At 35.4% G+C, this 24,592-nt stretch overlaps 1 protein-coding gene across 3 annotated transcripts in view; it reads left to right on the plus strand.

Annotated features, from left to right (window-relative positions):
* Positions 1-24,278, plus strand: part of GABRA2 (gamma-aminobutyric acid type A receptor subunit alpha2) — a 65,287-nt gene extending 41,009 nt beyond the window's left edge. For all 3 annotated transcript variants that reach the window (XM_071432455.1, XM_071432453.1, XM_071432454.1), the window contains exons 6-10: positions 834-916; positions 3,822-3,965; positions 4,761-4,913; positions 12,926-13,128; positions 17,190-24,278. In XM_071432455.1, the coding sequence (XP_071288556.1) occupies positions 834-916; positions 3,822-3,965; positions 4,761-4,913; positions 12,926-13,128; positions 17,190-17,498 (892 nt within the window). In that variant the 3' untranslated portion in view covers positions 17,499-24,278. The remainder of the gene's footprint in view (positions 1-833; positions 917-3,821; positions 3,966-4,760; positions 4,914-12,925; positions 13,129-17,189) is intronic.
* The last annotated feature ends 314 nt before the right edge of the window (positions 24,279-24,592 follow it).

Raw genomic sequence — 24,592 nt, forward strand, 5'->3', positions numbered from 1 at the left:
GTGGAAGGCTGGGAGAATATGGCAGAGAATGCAATGACTAGGAACCACTGGGAATACAGAAGGATGTAACTGATGTTTGGGGCTGGATGAAGAGGAAGAAAAGGCATACAGAAAAAAATCTCTACCCAGAGAAGACTTAAAGGATAGGAAGGAGAAACAAAGGGTTTTTTCTTGGCTTTTTTAAAAATTAAAAATGGAGAAGTCCATGAAATGCTTTCTTCAAATTGTTTTAAATTATTTTTTATTATAGTAATCCTACTACAATGTTACTGGGATGTTTCACAAAATAGGCAAAAGTGGACGCTTTGTTAACATACGTAACATATACACACTTTACATAAAGATTACTCACTAGTAACATGGAGAATGAGCAGCAGCAATCTTTTGAAAGAAAAAAAATATTTTTTCTCTGTATCTTCCATTCAAACTGTGAAAAAAATTGAATTCAAAAGACTGGAGTAGGGTTCTTTGGCAAGTTAATTGTATTTTAGATGCTCCTTTAAGACCTGTAGTAGCACACAAGTACAACAGAATATTATGAGAAGAAAATTATTTTTCTTAACAGCCTGGCAGTTCTTAATTTGTATTTTTCTTTAAATGACCTTTGTTCATAATTTTGAGGTCAGCTTTTACAGGTTCTTGATATGATAAGTAAATGCCTTTCAAAGGAACACACAAATTGGAAGAAGTAAAAGTAGATTTAAATTCTTGTTAGTTTAATATAAAATTTCAATTTAGTCTACTAAATTGGCATGAACTCTGTTCATTTCTGTGGAACTGATTTTCTTGTCCTGCTAAATGACTTAAATGCATAGAGATCTTTTGCCTTTTAGGCTTACAGTCCAAGCTGAATGTCCAATGCATTTGGAGGACTTCCCTATGGATGCTCACTCGTGCCCACTGAAATTTGGCAGCTGTAAGTATATAATGGGAAGTAGAGCCTTGATTCACTTGATTAGTGAATATCTAACATTTCTCAGCATAATTTTGTTTCAGTAAATTTTTACATGAGAAATGTAAACCACAAGATGGGACTAAAAAAAAAAAAATCTGTAACCTGACACATCAAAATCTCTTTTCTCTATTCAAGTATTGTGTCTTCTAGTTTATTTTAAAGATTTCATTACTCCAGTTAACAATAAACACCCTGCATCTGATCAACACTGCAATGGTCTACTTTCATTACAGTGTGCAATTCACACTGACCAACACAGAACTGGATGCATGTAGCCTGCGTAGCATTAACAAAGAGCAGATAGAGGAATTCAGTGAGTGGGTTTTTAAAATTTATCACCAAAACTTAGTTTCTCTTTATTGTTAATGATATTTTTAATGTTCTTATTCAATGAAGGCAATAAGGAATGGCTTTGTGTGATAAAAAATTTCATTCTTTAGTGCATCTGCATGTTACAGACAGGTGGAATTTGACCTCACTGGTATTATTTTTAACAGCAGCATTATTTCACTTTCTTAGATTACAGCCATTCTTCTTCTTCATTATATATATTTTGGATGTTTTACACTAAAAGCTTTATGTTTTTTTTTTTCCCTTTGGCTGCAGCCTACATTTTCTGCTGGGCCCAGGAAAGGAAATTGGCTTTTTTTGAGGAAACAAGTTAAGCCTATAAATTCTGTCTGACTTTACAATAATTGTAGAAACCACAGAATACAAAACGGGATATGTTGCCACTAAGGACCTCATTAACCACATGATGCTTGTCATAGCACTGTGCTACTGTGCACACTCTCTCCATCATGCTCCAATATTCCTTTTCCTTGGAGTTTGTAGCAAATTAAACAAAGCCTGTGCTTCTGATGATGTTTCCACATTTGTAGGAAATCTTAGCTATGGAGATAAAAGATCATTAAAATGAATACTATTTGCATCATGGAGCTTTCTCCTGCCCCCTCAATATTATATTTGTAGTACATAATGCAGCCTAAATAACTAATACCAGAGATGTGAGCCAAAATCAGCTACTGACTAATAGTATTTGCATATATGTACCCAGCAAGGCATGTTGGATTTATAAGGTGTTGCAGGAAAAAAAAGGCTCCTCTGTAGCCTCAAAAGAATTTGAAAACTCCTGTAATGATGGAACTGATACTCAGGCTAAAAACCTACTTTCTTCAGGAGCAATTTTAGGTTGAAAATCCTTATTACTAGATGTATTAGACCCTGTGTGAATCACTTCCTTTTTTTGTCATTTTTTTTGGTCCTGATTGTTTGTTTCTCTTACCAGCTTGCTCTTTTTTTCTCTGCCTATGATTTTCTAATAATCAGAGGAATTCTAAATGTGAGCAATGTGATTTTAAAAAGTGTATTTCATTTCTCTCAAAGTCACCCGTGCGTGTTGGCACATTCTCAGGGGACTCTTATTTCTGTTCATTTTGAGTGGCTTCGCACACATTTTATTTCTTTACCTAGGACTCAATTCTAGACAACTGTCCATTTTTCAGCTTTTATTTTGGGATAGAATCTGAATGATGAATAGTGGTGAAAATAAGCAGGAATCCTGAGGATTTTGGTTTAACTAAGGCAAGTTTGCCGGTGATATATATTTGTCACAGCTCTTCATATGCTGCTAATCTTATGTTGCTAGGAGGATCATCAGCATGTATGAATGTCTCTTTTTATACATAAGAGAAAAGCCACAATGAATGTATGGGAGAAGCTGTAGCTTAATTGATTGCTTTTCTTTATTCTTTTCCAAAAGTCTAGCTGAAAGTGAAGAGAATGGAGAGAAATTAGCAATTTGCCATACTGCTGGTTTGCATTAAAGCAGAGATATTTTTGTGTAAAGCTGGAAGGATACATGGGAAGTGCTAAAATCTCTACTTGCTACCCACCTGCTAGATTTTGTTAGTCATGCAATTTATGGCTAGTTGCATGAAGAAGCTACTTTCTGAGCCTCTAGAGATTTCTCAAGTGAAAATGTTTGCAGACCAACAGTAATGATGCTTTACTTTTAATTATACTGCAATTATGGTGTAGGATTTAAAATGTACTTGTCTCAGTCAATCAAAATGAACACCCAACTTCTTCCGTCAGTAGTTCACCCTTTTTCTTTCATATCCCATCTGTTAATAGCATATTAGACTGGAAAAACTTTCAGGACATACTCTTTTTTTTCTTACTTACTGGAGAGGCATAAGTGCTGTTTAAAATTCAGTGTTGATTTGCTTTCATACTAGTTTATTTTGAGAGACCAGGCTAAATGTATGTTTGATCATGAATGTACTGAGAGCGCAGCCTGTTTGATGTTGGAGTGTCCCCCAAAATAATGGAAACTAGTGAGATTTAAGAGGGTAGGCAGAACAAGGTGCCAGGGTGTTTTCACTGCTGGCTTGCCATATTTAAGTCTAGATTTCAACTAATAATGAAATTCTTGTGATACATCCTCGAAGTTCAGCATGGAGACAATGGAAGATCAGAACTATACAGGAATGAATTTTTTAAAATTCTCTGTGTCCTAAATCTTGCAAATTGTTCTTCTTTTCATCTGTGTTATCACAAATTATAAGATACATATAATAATCTCTGACAAGTCTTTTAACAGTGTAGAAGAAATGTTGTTTGTAGTTTAATAGAAATTGTGTTTAATAAGATCACAAGTGAGTGCCCTGTTCCCATGCTGCAATAGGCACTTACTTTACAGTAAAGCTATTTTAAATGACCAAAGATACTTTTTACCACATAATTTTAAATTCTTTGGGGCAAGTTTTATTTGAAAAATAAGTAGCTCTTGTAATTCTGTGAGTTTTGATGGATGCTATTTAATTTAAATTGTTGATGAAATATTTTACCTTGTTTCTCACAGATGCATACACAACTTCAGAAGTGACATACATTTGGACTTACAATGCTTCAGATTCAGTGCAAGTGGCACCAGATGGCTCAAGACTGAATCAGTATGATCTTTTAGGCCAAACAATTGGAAAAGAGACAGTTAAGTCAAGTACAGGTTAGTAAAAGAAATTTTGAAATATTTTGGAGAAAAAGGCAGTTACTGGCTGTGAAAACTGTATTCCAGGTGGTGTTACAGGCTTCTGAAAAAGAATGTTGCAAAATGGGATCTATTAGGCATGTACTGTGCAAGTAACACAAAACAGCACTTCACTGATTCTTTCAAATTATAATTAGCTGAGATAGCAGAGATGAAATTGCCCTCAGTAACTGTTTTTTAAAATGCTATCTGGAGGTTCATGTTTAATCCTAACATTTGTAACCAGGGTTGGGATATTTGTTAAATTTCATGTTGTAAATGGCATAGATTTTGTCTATTAAATGGTAAAGCAGACAGGTTTCAGCTATGTTTCCCTTCCATCCTGTTTTTGACATGAAACACTGGACTATTCTACTAGACTCTAGACTGTTTTCCTGCATGTGCCACACTGTGATGGACCCCCGTGACCACTTCTGACCATGATTAAATTCTCTGAGAGATGTTGTGTGAATGCAGAGAGTTGCTTATAAGCAGAAGACTTCAAGGTTGAAGTACTTCTCAGTGCATACAGGAGTTCCTGGACGTTCCTTAACACTCATCTTTCATGGAACACAGTGGGAATAAGAAATAGCTGTACTCAAAATCTTTCTTGCATTCTATAGGATGCTATTGCAAAATACCTCTGGTACAATATAACCCTAGAACATTTGTTTCACATAAATATAGCAAATGTTCTCTTATTAAGGAAATGGACTTTCTGAAGATGATTACCTTTTGTTTCATTGTATTTTTTTTTTTGTTTGTGGCACCTAGGTGAATATACAGTAATGACGGCTCATTTTCACTTGAAGAGAAAAATTGGTTATTTTGTCATTCAGACTTACCTCCCCTGTATCATGACTGTCATTCTGTCTCAAGTGTCATTCTGGCTGAACAGAGAATCTGTACCTGCCAGGACAGTCTTTGGTGAGTATATTGAGTAGCATTAGCTCTGTTTGCAGTAGCTGAAGATGCTTGAAAGAACTTCTGAATTAAAGGGCTTTTTCATTCAAGTTAAAGTGTTTGTAGAATGTTAGATAGATAGATATGATTTCTTTTCCAAACAGCTTTCAACTGCAGCTTACACATCTCCCGAGAATCCCAAAGGTCTTGGAAATTAGTACATGCAAGCAAACTGTCCTCATATCCTTGACTCTTAAGAGAAAAAAAAACCATAGCATAGAAAAAGATGATAATGTTTCTATTTAAAAAGTAAATTTAGTAAACTTAGATGATTTTCTGAAATATCTTACTTACCTTGGTGTTATCCAAGTATTCCGGTACTTGGTAGATAAGCAAATTTCTAAATTTATATGTAAATTAGGCAAATTAAATTTGAATTCGTTGAATTATTTGTGTTAAAATTTCAAGCTGAAGTTCTTTTAAAGAAACTCTATTCCAGGGGTTTGGGCAACACTTTTTCCTAATTCAAATTGGAGATTACTGTGAGGCAGGTTCAGCAGAGCAATAAGATGGTGTTTCTCAAAGTAACGTCTTTCTTATTTGCAAAGCAAAGTTCATTTAGTTTGTTCGCTTTTAAAGAAAAAGAGATCAGCAAAATAAAATTATTTTCTGTGTGAAATCACCCATCAAAAATGCTGCATAAAATGGTATGCTTAGTCATCAGTGAGCACCATGTACTCTTCAAAAAATAGGCCAAACTCAAATGCATATTAAATATGATGCACAACAAAGCATTTACTGTCTCTCCTGGTAGAAAACATGCCACACAAAGCACTGTGAAAATTGCAGGTTTGAATATGAGCCTTACAGAAGTCAGATGAAATGGGTCAGTGGTTTCAGTGGGACCAGAATTCTACCATGGTTTTCCAGGCAGCTATCAGGCAGATTCTTTGTCTTTCTTCACAATCTTCTGTGAATTTATCTATTTTTAATTATGAAAACGTACACTCCTGTTTTTCACCCTCACAAGTACACTGTCAAATCCTTCTATATCTCTGTCTTTGCCCTTTTCTGTATCCACTCCAATACATATAGGACAGTGTCACTGGTTTCTCCAAAAAAAGTCTCACATCTGCTCTTCCTAAAATGCACTTTCTGTTACTGTGTCACTGTTAACAAGGCCCTCCATCCATAACAAGACCCTGGGATAATTTTCCTGAAATGTGTCCCTTCCTGCACACCTGTTCTTTATTCTTGATTTATTTTCTGTTTAATTTAAATTTTTTTTAGAAATAAGTGGTATCTGCATGGCAGCCTGCTTCTTTACTCTCCTGGGGTTTAGTATGACATGGATAATGAAGTGTCTTGCTTCAGGACTGATTCAGTCTTGAGGGAAGTGCATAGGAGGGCCACAAGAACAGAATCACACCACTCAGCGACACCAAACCTGAAATCTCTTTACTAAAAACATTGAGTTTATTGCAGACATGGCAGTTTTATGCTAGTATTTTATTCCTACCACATAGACATGCACCCTGTATGCCAGTAAGGGCTCTGTCCCCTTCAGGCACCCTTAACCCAGGGAAACAAGACACATCCAGGCTCTGCCTTTTGAAGAAACCTTAGCCCTAGCATGCAGCATTTGCTCCCCAGGCTTAGCCTTTTTCAGTGGGTTGGGTTGGATTTTCCCTGAGGAGCTATTTTATAACATTCTTTGACACTCTAGATGAGATTGTCAGCAGAAGCTGCCAATGGGCTCTCTAAATGCACAGCCTCAAGTGGATCTCCCAGGCTTTCTCCATACCTACTGGCAGCAGTTGTCACTGGGATTTCTGATACCCCCTGGTCTCTTGCCTGAATGTGTTACAAAAATGTGCAATTAGTCAGAGTTTCATAACAAAGTTCCTCTATAGCTCTTTAGTGGTTTTTGAGCATACCGAAATATTCTTGTCAGTTGGAGTTGGGCTGGTACACTCAAGGTTTCATCTGGGTGATACTTTGGAGTAGGCTCCATCCAGTTACAAGAGAAGCTCATACTGCAGTCACATTAATGAAATGAGCTACATTCAGCAGAGAATATAAAAATTTTAGGGAGTATTCCTTTACATTTTATTGATCATACTTAATATTTAGTTTTTATATGAAGTAGTCACTTGTTAGATACCCATTTTTGCATTGTATATTAAATATATCAATTTTAAAACGTAATTAAACAGAAGTTATGAGTCTGACAAAGTGTTTTTAAAAATCGGTGAGAAATTTATTTCAATGACCTTCTTGAGAGCCAAGGACCAACTACAGGAATACTGTTCCTTTCCATGAAACATACCTTCAAGTTATTCAAAGCACCACTTAGCATGTATTATTTCATGGGTGAAAGAAGTTACTTTTCTTTTCCCTTTTTATTCTCTTGCAATGTGGTTTCAAGTTCTAGGCTAACGTTAGGGGTTGGTATAATGAGGCTTATTTTATAGTTGAGCTCTTTAATCCCCTTTCTTTATGGCATCTATTTAATATTATTACTATATTGCTTCAACTTTGCTTTAAATTATTGGAAGAAGAAATTTTCGTCATCTTTGATTAAATAAGTCTTGAATGTGTTTTCTCTAGCAGATAAATCTGATTGCATTCTTAATGAAAGAGAATAAGAGTGGTTCATAATGCCTTCATTTAGTGCAAGATTACAATCTGTTTCATTTACTAATGTGTTTATTGTCATGCATTTAGTGTCAACAATATTAGCAAAACTAATCTTGTGCAGCTTCTTGGATTCTTGCTTTGTTTTAATGGGTCATAGCACTTAGAAGCATCACATGTGTTTGAATAGCAGCATTAGATGCAGGTGACAAATCAGAAATTAGTTTTCTTAGTTCTATAGTTATCTATCATTTAACTCACATGGAGTATCAATGAGAATGATAAAATAAATGTAGTTAGGTATATAATCTTTGTTAACTGAAGCAGGAAAGAACAAAAATTAGTCTTATTATTTATTATATTTAAATTCACATAGCTATGTTCTTTTGTCAGTTCACTGTGATAATTTTATTTTTGTTACACAGTTCCTGTGTCTGTTTTTACTTGTTCTTGATGTGGGTGCAGTCCTTCAGGAGCAGAGTGCTCCAGAATGGGTCCCCTGTGGAGCCACAGGTCCTGCTGGAAGCCTGCTCCAGCACAGATTTCCATAGTGTCACAGCCCCCTCCAGGCATTCAGCTGTTCTTTTGGGGGGACCTCCGTGGGCTGGAGGTCGATCTCTGCTCCACTGTGGACCTCTCTGTGGGCTGCAGGGCCACGGCTGCTTCCCCATGGCTTTTACCACAGGCTAAAGGGGGATCTCATCTCTGGTGGGGGAGCACCTCCTCCCTCTCCCTCTCCACTGACCTGGGTGTCTGCAGAGGTGTTTCTGTCACATATTCTCACTTGTCTTCTCTGCCTGCAGTTGTGTCTGCTCAATATATTTTTTTTTCCATCTTAAATACGTCATCAGAGAGGCACTGGATGTGTTGCCCTTGGGCTTGGGCTTGGCCTTGGCCAGCAGTTGTGGGTCCCTCTTGGAGCTGGCTGGCTTTGGATCTCTCAGGCATGGGGGAAGCTCCTGGCAGCTTCTCGCAGAAGCCACCACTGCAGCCCCCCACTACCAAAACCTTGCCATGCAAACCCAAAGCAACTTTTTAATTGTGACACTACAGGAAGAGGAACCCAAGAAAAGTTCTTGGAGAACTTTGAAGATTTGTTCTCTGGTTATTTTTACATGGGAATTGAATAATAGAGACCCGTCCTTTTGAGCAATTCTATAAATACAAAGTACATTTTCCCATTTCATTGAAAAAAAATCTCAAGTGTCTTTATTCTTCTCTCCTTCCACATGCTACAGATTATCTTTTGTGCCTTTAGAGATATCCCACCACTCACACATTTCTGTTTATAATTTCTTAATTGGGAATTTCTGCTTAATGTAGATATAATTATATAGTGATAGGCAGTGGGTAGTGGAAAACTAGCCCTGAGCAAGAGACTGAGCTGGCTGCAGACAAACCAATATGTCTCCTCAGCTTAGTTTTGTGTGAAGACGCTAGTTCATATTCCAGGGGTGGCATAATTGCATGCAGCTTTTCCTGGAGTTGGGGTAAATGGCATTTGCCATTTGGCTTTGGGAATAAACTTGTCTGTTGCTCCATGGGAAATTGTGTTCCATTGCGCAGTATTGATACAGTGAAGCAGCATGGTACCAGCTTCACCATATGGATACATAGCTTACCCAAATGATTGAATTCAACTTTTCTGGAAATAGATTTTGTTATAGTTCTTGTCTTCCAAGCTATTTAAAAAGGCTGGTTGGTGTTGTTATTTTAGTGAAAAGAGTGCTTGAGCTATTTTCTGTAATCATTCTCTCAATGGTTGTTCAGATTTACCTGCTGGTGTTCAAGCAAAAAAGTACACTCCTTTTGTATTGTATTTCCTGCTAACACATATACATTGAGTAAATAAAAGCAAACAGCATCCTGTGTGCTGAAATGTTATGGTGTAATGCTTTAAAATCATGCTAGTACAGAATTTTTAAACTTTTGTTTACACTTCTATTTGGTCTCAGAGTGATAAAATGAAGTGGTAATCTGTATCTCTGAAATGGTCAACAATCTTTTCTTTCTACTGTTATTTGTATTTATGAATCTCTTTGGGTTTTGGGCCAGGTTGGATATCTAATTACCAAAACACATTTGCAATTGCTGTTAAAAAAATAGAATAATGAAATTAATTTCCTAAATTAAAAAAAAAAAAGTGATTTATCAATCCTTTTGTGATATGTTCTTCAACCATTATGCGTAATTAATAAATGTGGGCATAAAGTAGTTATCTTGACAGATTTTAACTTTATTAAATATGTGTTAACTCCTGTTATTTCCACTCTCTGTTTCTAGTTAGACATTTCTCATTTCTTCTCATTTCTTCTTCTTCTCAATCTGCTTTTCAGATTACCTCTTCCACTGTTATAAGCATAACAGAGCTGCTATTTTCCAGAGATATAAGTTTAGTGCCAGTGAAAAGTGTTGAATTTGCAGCTCGGGAGATGGATTTTCTCTCTCCAGTAAGCAAATGCTGTTTAAAAAGCAGCAACATAAAAAAAAAAAAAATCCCAGGCAATCAAATAGCTCCAGTCTTGGCTGTAATGGATAAACCTGTAGTGATAGAAGATATTTAGCTTTGTAGGCATGCACTGCTGCGAACAAACCTTGTAAGGATGTTCACTGTGAAGTAAAAATTCTTGGTCTTCTTTGGAGAAAAAAGGTGGTTGGATGGTTTATTTTTTTGATCTTTTTCAAAGACTAACTGATGACTGCTCATGGTCCTCACAAAATAATACATGACTGTTTCTTCTGGCATCAATTCAGTTGCCACATCTGCTGGGTGCTGGGCTGTAGAAGAGAGTTCTTGCCCTGTATGTAAACTGTTTTTTCTGCATCATAGTGAGATATCATGCAGTCTTTACATAGCCTTTTAAATGTTTTTTGACCACTTCATTGTAGGGGCTACAATCTACTTGCTGATTTTATACCAATTTTAGGTCACTAGTGTTATGAATTAGATGAGCAATGATGAATATGTGTTTTGTTCTGATCAGTGTATGGGTTTTGTGAGGTTTTAAGTTAAACCTTTAGGAAATAAATGAATTTTGTTTTTTCAAGTTGACCATGTTCTTCCACATTATTAACTTTTCAGTCCTCTCAGGTTTAGCAGTGGCAAGGAGGCAGGTTATTTCCATTCAGTCCTTTTTCATAAAGAAGACTTGATAGAACTGATTTTTCAAATTAACTATAATGTGCAAAATCATCTGTCTTTTCTCTGAAGAATAATAGCAATCTAAAAGGACTAGAGAATCCTAAACTGACAGATATTAAGATAAAATTTTCTGTCCAATTTTTTCCCATTCAATTCAGGTTAAATGACTGTGATAGCTTGAACATCACTGAATTTACAGAGTGAAGGAATAAATGAAAGTATGTTGGCAATGGTCTGACAGTGTGCTGCTTGATTAGCATTTGGGTCACAAAGTGGTGTAACTTGCTGAACTTTTTAGAGAAATTGTCAAGTGGTAGCATGTGGTAACAAGATATAAATTCACAATGTTTTAACTGAGACTAGGAAAGGTCAGCAGTAAATCTTAAATCAGATTTCTGAAGAAGTCAATGTGGTTTCCAGAAGATTAATTTATTCTATAAAGTGGGATTTAAACTGAGTAATACCTTAGCAACTGTATATATTTACATGTGGATAAGGTCACCTTATATCTAAGAAATACTCACTTTACTGAACCTCTGTATAATTATAATGGTTTATCTGCAGCTCAGGACCAGTGTTAAAATTTACATGTGATAATTTAAAATGTAAGATAGGCTGTCTTTTCCCTGAGCTGCTGAAAATAATTAAGCCATATGTTCTGTAAGCATTAGGAGAGACTAAGTTCTTTACAAAATATATTTTTTCTACAGATTTTCGTACTGTTCTGTACGATAGCTGCTTCCTTTTCATTATATAGCCTAGTAGATGCCAACAGTGTCATGGCTGATTCCAGGCCACCCACTTCTTTAATTTATGGTGGCTGAAAAACAGCAATTAGAGATTTATGTTTGCTAAGGTGTCTCCTGTGTGACTCAGCAGAATGCTTCTGTGTGTTGTTTTCCCTGCTGCACAGACCTTTGAAGGCACTGAAGCTGAGTCCACTTAGCTTTGCTCTGTCACCCTTGTGGCACCTTCAGAGATGGAGAATCTTTACTGGAGGGATGAAGATTGTGGAGTCTGAGGAGGTCTCAGTAGATGCAAATGCTGCCTCTCTTCTCTTGCACACAGTGGTTAAAATTGCTTCTTCTCTTGTAGCAGAAGGAAAATCAGAGCTCTGTTGATCCTCTAGAACCCAGGTGACAGATTGCTGACAGCAGAAGATCTGGCTTAGGGAGAGTCACTTTACTTTCTCTTGGGAAGCCTCCTACACCAGTTTTATGAGTGTGTATTTGTTGAAGCTGTGATGTGCTGTTACTAATACTTCTGCCATGGCATCTCCTTTGCTGTCATAGTGGAGTGTAGGTTTGCTGATCTGTGCTGAGTACATCACTTTGTGTTGCCTTTAATTCTGCAGACGTGCTTAATGGTGTGCCACAAAGGGAATAGTTTGGTTTGTCTACGTGTGATTCAGCCTGAGGTGGGAGAACGGATTTACTTAAGGAATGGAGACTGTATTTATGGCTGTGGATTTCTGCTTGCTAAATCTGACTCAGACAAAAGTTCTTCCTTTCCGCCCATGTATCTTCTTCCTGATTCTTTTGGGAGGGATTTTATTTTTTTTTTACTGGATCCTCATTATGTAAAAAAGTACTGCAAAGTTCCTTTAGTAACTGCACAGAGAATGCACAGCCTTCCTGTATCACCAACTCTTGTTTTCTGACACATAGTACAGTTTCAATAATCTGTCATTTCAAATCAATACTGTTCTAGAATACAATCCATGTTACCTGAATGAGAACTTACACTGTTTATGTCCTTGAGTATGTCACTGAATGGTTAGTAAGACAGCAACTGTAAAGAAAAAAAATTCTCATTTAAAAAGGGCATTTCTGTAGTAATTTCAGTAAATATGGGAGCCAAACATGCAGCCATTGCAGAGAAGCCAGCTACCAAACATTAACCTATTAATCATTATTGCTCTGGTGTTGCTAAATATTATGAATCTCTGAAGAAATTATTAATTTTTTTCCTTACAATAATGTATCCTGCCCTGATAGGTTAAAAAAATTTATTTTCTGTAAGTGAAATCATCAGCTCATCTAAAAAGGAAAGTTTATACAAGAAATTGAACTGAAATTACTTCAAAGGAAAATCCAGATACAACATTTAATACAATTCTAGCAATGTTTGTCACCAACTTAGAAAAGAAAATTTCATTGTGTTTCAAAAGCATACCATGATATTTTTTCGTTTATTTTTGCTAACATTCAAAATCAAAGTGAAATTGTTGATGTTCTGTTTTTGTGTCCCCTTGCAGGAGTAACAACTGTGTTGACAATGACAACACTGAGCATCAGTGCTCGAAATTCACTCCCCAAAGTAGCATATGCAACAGCTATGGATTGGTTTATTGCTGTTTGCTATGCATTTGTATTCTCTGCATTAATTGAATTTGCAACTGTAAATTATTTCACAAAACGAGGATGGGCCTGGGATGGAAAAAGTGTAGTGAATGATAAGGTAAGTCCTAAGGAAATAGTCCTTTTTTCAGTCAATTACTTAAACCAGCTCTAATATATTGTTATGATATTTTGCTATATATATAAAAAAAAAGCTTTAAATCAAAAGAATATACATGTATTTTCTGTCCTGAACAGGAATATTTCTGCCCTTTTGCTAATCTCATTTGGTTTCACTAATCCAGATTTGGTTATCAAGAATATTTTTTTTATTTATTTCAGGAACTGTTTGTCTTGTTTTTTGACTCCTCAGACACAACTGAGTTATTCATAAAATTTAATTCATAAAATTTAATCCAGATTATATTGGTGGATCACTTTTTTTTATTTTTTAATTCAGTTGAGTTCAAAATAAAAAAAATACAGAAATATATATTGCATATTAATTTTCATGGTATGTAAGGTTTAGAAAAGCAAATTAATGTCCATATATGTAAGTACTATGAATAACAAAATCTAGAACTTCTGAACATTTCCAGTATTCTGAAACTTATGCCTAATGATAGGTAGACATTAATGTTAAAACCACTTTAGATAGCAGATGTACAAAATTCTTCACCTATGATGTGTTGATGCTTTGAGTACACAGAAACACAGTCATGCCTTAATTTTCTGCTCTTTATAATGGTGTAGCCATGATGGAATGAAGAAGTTTTGACCTGAAAGAATTTCTCATTTCATAAACAGAATGAGCTAGTGATTTTTGTATTTGCAGTTTAGAATTATAATAACACAGAAGAATTGTTAAAGCTCACTCATTTTGACTGACTTAATATATTTTATCCTTTTTTCCTATCGTAGTCCTTGATTTTACCAATGAAAACAGATTTCTTCTGAAAAATACATAGACTTCTGTGATCCTTCTTAAAATAGGATAGAATTTTATTTGCTTCCTAAATGATTGCAGTAAATATGAAGCAGGTTTCATTAACCGATTTCTCATCATTTTGAATGCATAAAGAAGCAATTCATAAAGAAGCAAAATGTTCAGTCAATAGTAAAGGAGAATTAGAAGAAATGTTCATTCTTCATAATTTCCTGTGATTTCTGGAGGGGCATGTGCTATCCATAACTTCAGGATCTATTACCTCCTGCTAGAAGTAAATCAGGGCGAGTTTATCAGCATGTCTTGAGTGAAGCTTTTCAGACTGGCACATTGCCTTGTGTGCCAGTTATTGCCATTATTACAATAATGGTAGTTATAATTGTAATGATGTAGGGAGCCCTTATAAACTCACTGATCATCCTTTGGTTATTCCTTTAAAGTAAAATAGCATTGTCTCGTGATATTAGGAGTTTAAAAGACTGTTTAAAAGCTAGCCAGTATTCCTTTCCTAGGAGTGACAATAGCATCCATTGGATTTTAAGATTTATATACCATCCATGTGTCCAGTCCTCTTCTTTCTTCAAACTGACTTAACAAAAATATAAGCTTTTAACATAGTCATAGTTTCTCAGACAAAATTATGGTTTAGCTTTATTATGCAGGTCTCAATAATGATATTACAGATACCTTTTAAAAACACACTAATTGTGTCCGAGAAGAAGGACTTAGAGATGAATTAAAGCGTTCCTCTCATAATTTGATTTGGTAATTTGCTCTTTTTTTAGCTGAAGGTATCTGTACACCTAAAGCCAGGCTTACTTTTCACTAATTAAAATGAAATACTTTTCACTAATTAAAATGAAATATGTTTCCTCAGTGACAGTTGTATGTGTTTACATTATATGGAAATTCTTCTCTAAGTGCTGTTGACAGGGAATTTGCCTCACAGGAAGGCAAGTGCAGGAAAAAGCTACACATTTGATCAACTATTTTTCACATGCCAGTCGATAAGGAACAATGCTGAATTCCCAGCTGATTCCCAGATTCTCTTTTTATGTGACACCATCTCCTAAGACAAGGTATTATAGGCACAACATCCAACCATGAAGATCCTAGCAAGATTTTTAGATGGACCAGATAAATATCAAATTGGATGTAATTTAAAACCAAAATTGGAAATGGAATAGATGCCTCCCAGTGGAAGTAAAAAGCTGAAATGCACCTGTATGAGAAATGTCACAAGAATTCCCTTACTTATGTCACTTCCATCAGATTAAAAATCAAAACAAACCAATACAACTGATGATTTCTTATATGATCGAGAAATTAGCTATTTTTTCATCTGCTTAATTCTGTATTTTGTGGAAGAGATGGACTAAATCTAATATTTATTTGCTCGTCTCTAAATTACATACATATATTTAAAATTACATTATATTATTCTATTATTTTATATAAATTATATATGTTATATTTATATATATGTAAATAATATATATTGCTTCCTGGGAAACTGCCTTCCATTCTTTCTTGTAGGTAATTGGAAATTCCTTAGTCTGAGATTGCTGCAAAGCATTGGATTAATTTACAGCATTAGTCTTATTGCGGAACTAGTCTGTGAACCTATGTATTGGTCTAAAACCCCAAGCCTGTATTCATTCCCTATACATCCCTGTGCCCATGTGTCCACATGGACTCTCCAGTGACCTGCCTCTGGCTGAACTTCAGCCCTTTGAAAGCATACACAGTCCCATAACGACACAGAACTGGTGAAGTTGGAATTGACCTCTGGAGATCATTACATTTATCTCCCCTAGTGCAAGCAGGGTCAGCTAGGGATGGTTGCTCAGGGTCATTGTCCAGATATTTTTTTAATATGTTTGAAGATGAAGATTCTACAACCTCTCTAGGTAACCTATGCCAGCACTAGGTCAAGCTCATAGTAAAAATGGGAGGGTTTTTAACACTTAAATGGAATATTCTGTATTTCATTTTGTGCTCATTGCTTCTTGTCCTTCAACTGTATTTCACTGCAGAAAGTCTAATCTTTATTCTCAGATACTTACATACATTGACAAGACTCCCCCTGAGCCTTCTCTTTTCCAGGCTAAACAGCCCCAGCTCTCTTGGCCTTTTGTATTTCAGATGCTTCAGGCTTTAAATCACCTCTGTGGTCCTTCACTACACTAGTTTCATTATGTCCATGTCTCTCGTGATCTGGGAAGCACAGAACTGGATCCAGCACTCCAGATGTGCCTCACCAGAGCTGAGTCAAGGGGAATGACCACTTCCCTTGGCTGGCTGGCAGCACTCTGTGATGCAGCCCAGGAGGTTGCTGGCCTTTGTTTCTGTGGGGGCTCACTGCTGGCTTATGTTCAACTTGGTGGCCACCTGGACCCCCCTGGGTTTTTTCTACAAAGCATCTTTCTAACCCATTAGCCTCAACCTGCACTGGTGCATAGCTTATTCCTCCCCAGGTGCAGGACTTAAATTGCCCTTTTCTAAGCTTCTTAAATTAATTTCATCCCACTCTCCTCATCTTCTGCTGTTTTTTACCTTCTTGGTCTGTTTTCATCATTGTTACACATTTTTTAACCAATAATTTATGAGAAACAGAAATAGTTTTAGGGCTAAATCTCAGCTCAGTTCTAAAACTATCAGTCTGGATTCCTTCTTTCACTTAATTGCAATCTCTTCCTGACCTCTCTATATGTGTGCCTATGTATATATATATATGTGTAAGCACATTTCTCCAGAGTCTCTAAAAAATGTATACCCTTAACTGAAATTCATGTATTTATTAGTGGTATGTTATGACATGCCCAAATGATAGTCATGCTAGTTTTATGTGAGAAAGGTGGCCTAATTTTAATTTTACTACCATGACGGGTAATCTTCACAGAAAACATTGTAAAGAACTTGCAATTCTGTTGTAAGGAGACAGATGCAAAGCCACTACAGAAAGGGCAATGCTTCTCCAGTTATGCTTACAGTCCCAGTAACAGAGACTTCCTCACATAACTTCAGTAGGGCATCTGTTGGTGCAAGAGCAATCTTATGTCACCTCAACCTTCTTTTTGGATAGACTGGAAATGTCTTTCTTTATATCTGATTTGATTGGCATGGTATTTATTTTAATATGCTCACTTATTTCTTTTATTTTTGAAATGATGTTTTATTAAGTCTATTCTGGCAAATACACATGAAATATTTAACTTCCTGCTGTCTTCCAATAGAAAAAAGAAAAAGCATCTGTCATTAAGAAAAACAATGCCTATGCAGTGGCTGTTGCCAACTATGCTCCAAATATTACCAAGGACTCAGTTCTACCAACCATCTCCAAGAGTGCTACAACTGCAGAACCCAACAAGGCAAAACCAGAAGCAAAGCCACAAGAAGCAAAGAAGACATTCAACAGTGTTAGCAAAATTGACAGAATGTCTAGAATAGTGTTTCCAGTCTTATTTGGTACTTTTAATTTAGTGTATTGGGCTACATATTTAAATAGGGAGCCCGTCTTACTTGGCTTTGCACCATCAACCTAAAAGCTGACTTGCACTGAGGACTTCAAGCATCATTCTAATCAGATAGGTTGTTCGCTATGTACAGTCCGACTAATAACTGCTAATCTGTGAACCATTCTGTACAGTGTGTATATAAATGTCTTGTCTGTGTGTCTCCAAAGGAGGGACACAGCGTTAATTCATGGGTCTGTAAACAGATAGCACCCATGGCAAATACAGCCAGCTCTTTAAAAGTTAAACCCAGGGGACTTCTGTTAAACTAGGATTCAAATATACAGAATTATATTCTCTCCGTACAATGAGATGAAGATGTGATCCTACATAATTATTTAGGAGCAGTATTTTTTTAATTTAAAGTTAAAATATTTTTCTATAAAGTAACTAATTCTACTTTAGTGAAAGAAACTGTCATTTAAAAAAAGTGATTTTTTTAAAAAGGTGTAATTGTTTCATACAATAGTAGTACCCATGTACATACCAGAGTACGGAGGTCGTACAGTTCTGCTCTTCACAAACATTCTGGATACAAGTTAGATTGAGGAGGTAGTAAACACTACTGTATGGCAAAAGCCACAAGTTTCTTACTTATGTCCTCTTTGAAGTTGTTAATAAATTCATCTAATTGATTTCAGGGAAAAGGGTAAATCAAATTCAATATCAACCGACTTCTGCTAGTGAGATACTTATTTTTTCACTGTTTATTTATTTGATATTACTAAGCTGGATTGTCTGGTTCAGCAAAGCTGGATTTTTTTTTAATTATTATTTTTGATTTTGTTCTTAATTGAATTATTTTCAGGTTTCTAGAATCACTCAGAAATTTTTCAGGTTTAAGTTTATCAGTAATATGATATACTTTTTTTCTTTGCTTAATGTTTTCCTAAATCCTGCCATTACAATATTTACCTGTATTTGTCCCAGGAAGCACTGTTTTCAACGGAAACAAGAACCATGATTTAAGTTCAGGAATATGTCCATATAATAAAATTTACTGCTGCTTTTGTAAATTGCAACTTTACATTTTGCTGACATAACTTTACAACAACTTTGTATACTAGAAATGATTTTGCTAAGATTTGAATGTTATTTTTTTAATAAAAGGTCATGCATCATCAGTAGGCATCAACTGTATTTCATATACAGAAATAAAACAAAATTGGCAATTTTATAAGAACATTTAATACTATCAGTAAAATTGTTTTTCTTCTGAGCCTTTGCAAAGATTCTTTATGCCCCTAAAGGCCTGGTAAATCATAGCATAAATAATAACTGTGTACTGTATTTAGATTTTAATATACTTGGCCAATCAAAAATATTTTGATTCACACATACATTAGCAGTTATTAGTTGACCTTTAGAAAAGATACACCTTTATGATGATGTCTTCTAGTAGAGACATATGTAGTCGTATAGTGTCATTTATTGCAGTTTTGTACAGTAACTTGAGTATAGTGCATAAAATAGATATGTTCAGAGTTTAAAAAAAAGTTGTACAAATATTTCTAAAATCAAATAAAAGAGTATCTTAAGACATGGAAGTGTGCTAAAAACAACAAAGAGAAGCACTGCTTTCTTTTGCTGTTTTATTTTCTTGCTTTTTCTTTGCTTTTGATGTGATTCTGTTTTGTACTTTGTGTGACAGTATAGATGCCAAGGTCACAAATGCATATTATAAATAGAATTAATAGTTAAGACAGAGTTGACATCAGTAAAATAAAGACCTTTAGTAGGTTATAAAAGAAGGGGAGAAGCATGGACAAGGTGTGTATCCCTTGAATTCCCTCTAATTAAACTGTCAGACTAAACCTTTCTCATCAACAGTAGCTTAAAAATGAGCACTTTACTCAGAACATGAAAATAAAAATATCCTTATTTTCATATCTATTTATATGTAAATGTAGATCTTCCATGTAACATGGAGATGTGTGCAATAGTGTGATTATGAACAAAAGGCTAGAAGGCAAGCAATAAAAAAAGGGTTTATTCATGGTATAAGCATACATTTTTAAAATGTTTCATTTGTAAATTAAAAAATTTTCCCTTTGACATCACGTTGTCCAGGTATGAATAAATATATAAATATGTACATATGTACAAATAATTGTAAATATTAGGACTGTAGAAAAATCCCTTCACTTTTAGCTCTGTTTTTGGCAAAGGGCTCTGACTGTATAGTTTAATGGAGGCCCCTCCTAAAATGCTCTTGAACTTGAATAGCTCGATTATGTTTTCTGTGGCTGAGGTCTCCTTCCTGTGACCTAGTGAGAATTCTTACCTTCTGTTCTTATTGGCAAGATCTGGGGACTCTCCAAACCTCACCAGACTGGAGTGTGAGAAACAGAGGTTTGTGTTTCGCCCTTGGCTACATCCCAGGTACTCAAACCCTTCACAGTGTTGAAACTGTTGTGCATTTCTTCATGCACGACACTGTATAGTCAGAAGTCTCCCCATGCCAAATGTGAGTGTGCTCAGTCATGTTGAATTATCTGATAAGGAAGGATCTTGCATCCTTATCCAAGAATGGGACCTCCTCAAAGGCTTTTAATGGTAAAGTCTTCTCCAGCAAGACTTCTCTGGAAAATACCATCTGGGTAACTCAGAGCTGCATGCAAAAAGCCCATCTTCAGTTTGCACAAGAAGCCTGATGCTGTCTCATGCTAGTCAGCCCTGCTGCTAGCACTTTCATTAGGTACAAGTATTTTTTCATCCACTGACCCTTTTCTCTACACTGGCTTGAGTCAGTAGAAAAAACAGGTGTTTATCACATGGTAAAGTTATGTTTATTGCCCACTTATATAGCAAAGTAGGCATACTATATAAACTCATTAAAAATTCCAAAACATTTTAAATATATACATGCAGTTATTATTGTGGCCATCACAAGGCTTTTAAATGGGCACGCTCCAGAAAATTTAGTAAATTGGTCAACGTTAAAGCAATCTCCTATGGGAAGAAGGAGTATGCTTTACTGTTTCACTGCAGAAACATTTACAGTGGCCCAACTGAGTACACATAAGTTGCAATTTTGTAAGACTACCAGCGAAAAGTGGATAAGTGAATATAAATGTAAAGATTTAAGTGAATGGGAGCATTGTGCAAGGAATACCAGAATACAAGAGTTAGGCCTTACTTTCCTTTAGAAGGAATCTGTGTCATTTCATTTACCATAGAATCTGTGTCTGGGATTTTAAAGCTAATGTCACAAATCTATGTGCCAAATATGTAGAGGTTTCCTATAATTTGAGTAAATCTTGCAGGTCTTAAAATGGGGAGTATGAGTGAGAAAATGCAAGTCACTCCTCTGTCAAGGACTTGCAATGGAATCTGACAGTGAATTTTTTGGTTGGCATATTAATCTAACTGACTTCTCCTATTATTCTTGGGTCAGTGTGTCATATTTTATTATTTAATAAATTAATAAAATAAATACAAAGATAAAACACTGTGGTAAAGTTAGATTGGAGTTACAGTAATTCTAAATGAGGCTTATGAAGTTGGCTTCCAGTGTAGTACTGGGGCACATATTTCTGGATGCATGTGTCAGGTAATTTAACAGTAATTTATAAATCAGCATGAAAAGTAGAGATCAGCACAGTTTATCAGTCAGAGTTGTCTGCTGGAGGCTTCATGACAGAAGAGTAGAAAATTCTCAATTATGCTGTGGCCAATTAAATTACCTCCACCTGTCATACGTGAGCTAATTCAACTTGTAGCTGCTGCATTGTTGAGCATCTTTAAAAAAATATTATGGTAGGCGTTCTGAGAGATGAGCTTTAGTTTGGCAGACCACTCATACCACTGAACATTATTCTAAATTAAGGAGCCAATTTGCCCATGTAGTCACAGGAAAGAGCATCTAGAGACTGAACAGGAGCCTTACTGAATCACCTTCCCCTCCCAGTGGTTACAGATAACATACAGGGTGATGAGACTTTTCAAAAGAGACCAAAAACTGTCTGTATGAAATCAACAAGAAGCAGCAGGGAGGAGGTAGGGATGCATGGGGGAGGAAAGGAGAAAAGAGAGCACACAAATGGCTTTGTTACCATGGCACTGGAATGTGAGATAACTGAGGAGGAAGTCACTGAGGGAGGTAATGTGTATTTTTGTTTCAGCTTCAGTTCTGAGCCTTCACTGCCACATGTGAGTTGTGGACAATAACTTCTAGAGCACATAAAATGGAAATACTTGTATAATTTTACTGAACTTGAGGGACACGAGTTGTGCCTTTGAAAGCGAGAGGCCTCTAGTGACTGCTTTGTGAAAACAGACCATGCAATACTGTGTGTCTCCTGCTGTTTGGAACATCTTGGGTGGAAGGAGAAAAGAAGCTTCAGAAATTAAGTAGAATTTTGTTAATTCTACACTTTGTTTTCTTAAAAAGCATGGCTTTCACTTAAGCACAGAGAGTCAGCACTCATCCTACATACCTCTCATTCCTTTTCTGAAAGCTTAGTAGTGCATAGGTTTTGCTTTGGCCTTCACAAAACAGATGAAGTCTATGCTGCTGAGCATTACCACTCCTAACATATTTGCATGAAAGATTATTTCAGTGTGGATATGAAGCTATCATCATCTGTGCCCGATTATGTGCAGACACATAATGCTAAAATTTTTAAAGCCATGCAATGAGTTTTAAAGTAGAGGAAGAAAACATTTTAAAATAAACCCAGTGGTTAAGTGGCTTCATTAAAAAAAAAACACAGTTTGGAAATTGTAGAAATATCTAAACATACCTAAATAGACTCTCCAAATGTGTTATAATTTCATGTCACATAAAAAGTTTTTGTCTTACACAAATGCTAAAATAATTATGTGAATTTGTGTAAAAGTCAGATCACCCTTCAGCCTTGAGTAAAATGAATGGTTTTTTATAAAGCATTGTTAAGATTCCTTCCATCTCATCACAGCACCAGTGAACCTCCTGTTAGAATCCTCTTAGTGCACAATAGAAATTCTAGTTACATCCCTTTAATATATCTTTTTTTTTTCTCTTTAGTCAAGGAAACCTCCACCTCATTTCTGTAGATGACCCAAAGTCCCTAAAAAAATAGAACCTTAAATTATTTTCTAAATCCAATTATTAATTACAGTCATCTGAGAATCAGTGAGGGACTTTAGGTCTTTAGTAGTAGAAGTTAAAGGATCAAAACTTTGTTACAATGCCTGGCATATGTTAATTGCATAAAATGTTTTCTTTCTCTCTAGTTTAAACCCTTAATTTTCTAGATTCAGATCTTTCTAGGTGAATCTTTTAACTCATGTTTTTGGAGTCTGTGATTATATCTTACTGGAGGAGAATAAATTTTGAGGGCTTGACATCTCTGATGGAGATCAGGGCAAAATTTGCTCTGAAATTAAAATAAAACTAATTTACATCCTCATCATATTTATCTGTATCAGTGAAATCAGTAAGGACTTTTCCAGAAGAGGAGTACACCTAACTACACCTGGACTCTCCTTTGGATATGGATTGTCAGTTCTCTAATCCATGAAAATAAGCCCTTAAAAGAAGTGTCAACCATACTGAAATACAGAGCTTTGTCTGTTTTTTCCTTGATATTTATTAGTACCCTTTAAGAATATTGTGAAAGTGCTGTAAGTTAGGATGAGGTGATAACACTAACAAAAGGAATTTGGAGGATACTTTAAAATATGCAAGATAATGTATACTCTTCCTCTAGTGTTGGAGTCTACATAAATATATATGATTATATTTTTATTGTTGGATAATTTAAAAGTTCTATTTTGCTTTCAAATTATTTACATAATGTGAATACTTTACTTGATAAGGTGTTCTGGAGTGTGTCCTTATGCATTCAAGGTTTTTAATGATTGCAATGAGTGTTTTCATTCATCTGATATTAAAAGGGGTGAGCTTCAACAGGTTGAAGTGTTATATTTGCTTTCCTATACTTTATCCATCAAACCACGCCGTTGAGGATGGATGGAAATAGCGAATGGAACAAGATATTACTTTGATCAAGTGCTTTTGATATTCTTTATTAGATGTTCATTTTGGCTGAATTTATCAGTTTATAGGCTGCTGTAGCTTAGCAATAGCACGGAATGCAATGTAGTACTTTACATCTGTTAGAACACATATGCACCGTATCTATAAACTGTTAAAATATCAGTTCCTAAACTGCACCCCTTCACCCTCTCCCCTCCAAATAGTCACTTTATTGCGAAACATTTGAAGGCACTTTAATTTTAATGGAAGTGATTACACTAAATGTTGTTATACTTGATTAAAAAAAAATAGTAAAAACAAAGTGGTCTCTGATTCATACATGGTTTGCAATTTCTCAGCTGGGCTGGAGTCAGAAAACATTTATGCATTGTATGACACATCTACTTTAGTGAGTCACTTAGGTGTGAAAATACATAGGACTTGGAAAATAGGCACTCCCAGTATATTAAAAAGAAATAAGGGAATGAGAAGAATGAAACCAATAATTTTGAACTTAAACACCAATCAAATATGCACAATAAGAAACTGCATGATAAATGTAAGTATACTTAACCTTGAACATCAATGTCATATAAAATCTTCTGGGTGACAGTTTACTTATTTAGTAGGTTTCATAGTTATAAATAATTAAAGAAGATTATAATATTCTGTAATTTGTGACCTTGTTTTAACTGGGAAAATCGTTACTTTTCTAAAATGTAAAAGAAATAACTGGATTTATGTTTGAATGTGTCACTGCTTGCTGTTGAAGAATATTTATTAACCACATGCAAAATATTGCTTAACATTATCTTTTTGTACTTCTTATTAAAGTTAATTTAAATATAGCACATTTTGTATTTTTGTTTTTAATGCTCTGACAGCAGAAATATTCAATTCCCTTCATGTCTTCTCTCTTAGGACTTGTGTGTGGGTTTTTCATTTTCTTGTTTTTAAACAACCCATTACAGCCTCTACAAAGGTGCTTTTTTATTAAAGACAGTATTTCCCAAAGGAAACAAACAATATATTGGAAAGAAAATATTCCTCAGCTTGGTGAGAGTTTAACAGATTTCCTATTTATATAATGAGAATACCCTCATGTATTCATATTACAAATGGCAATGTTTCATATTTTCTGAAGGTTATAAAACATGTTGCT

Source organism: Agelaius tricolor, unplaced genomic scaffold, assembly GCF_023055355.1.
Source record: "Agelaius tricolor isolate 1412-34295 unplaced genomic scaffold, bAgeTri1.0.p SCAF_8, whole genome shotgun sequence".
NCBI classification, from domain to species: domain Eukaryota; kingdom Metazoa; phylum Chordata; class Aves; order Passeriformes; family Icteridae; genus Agelaius; species Agelaius tricolor.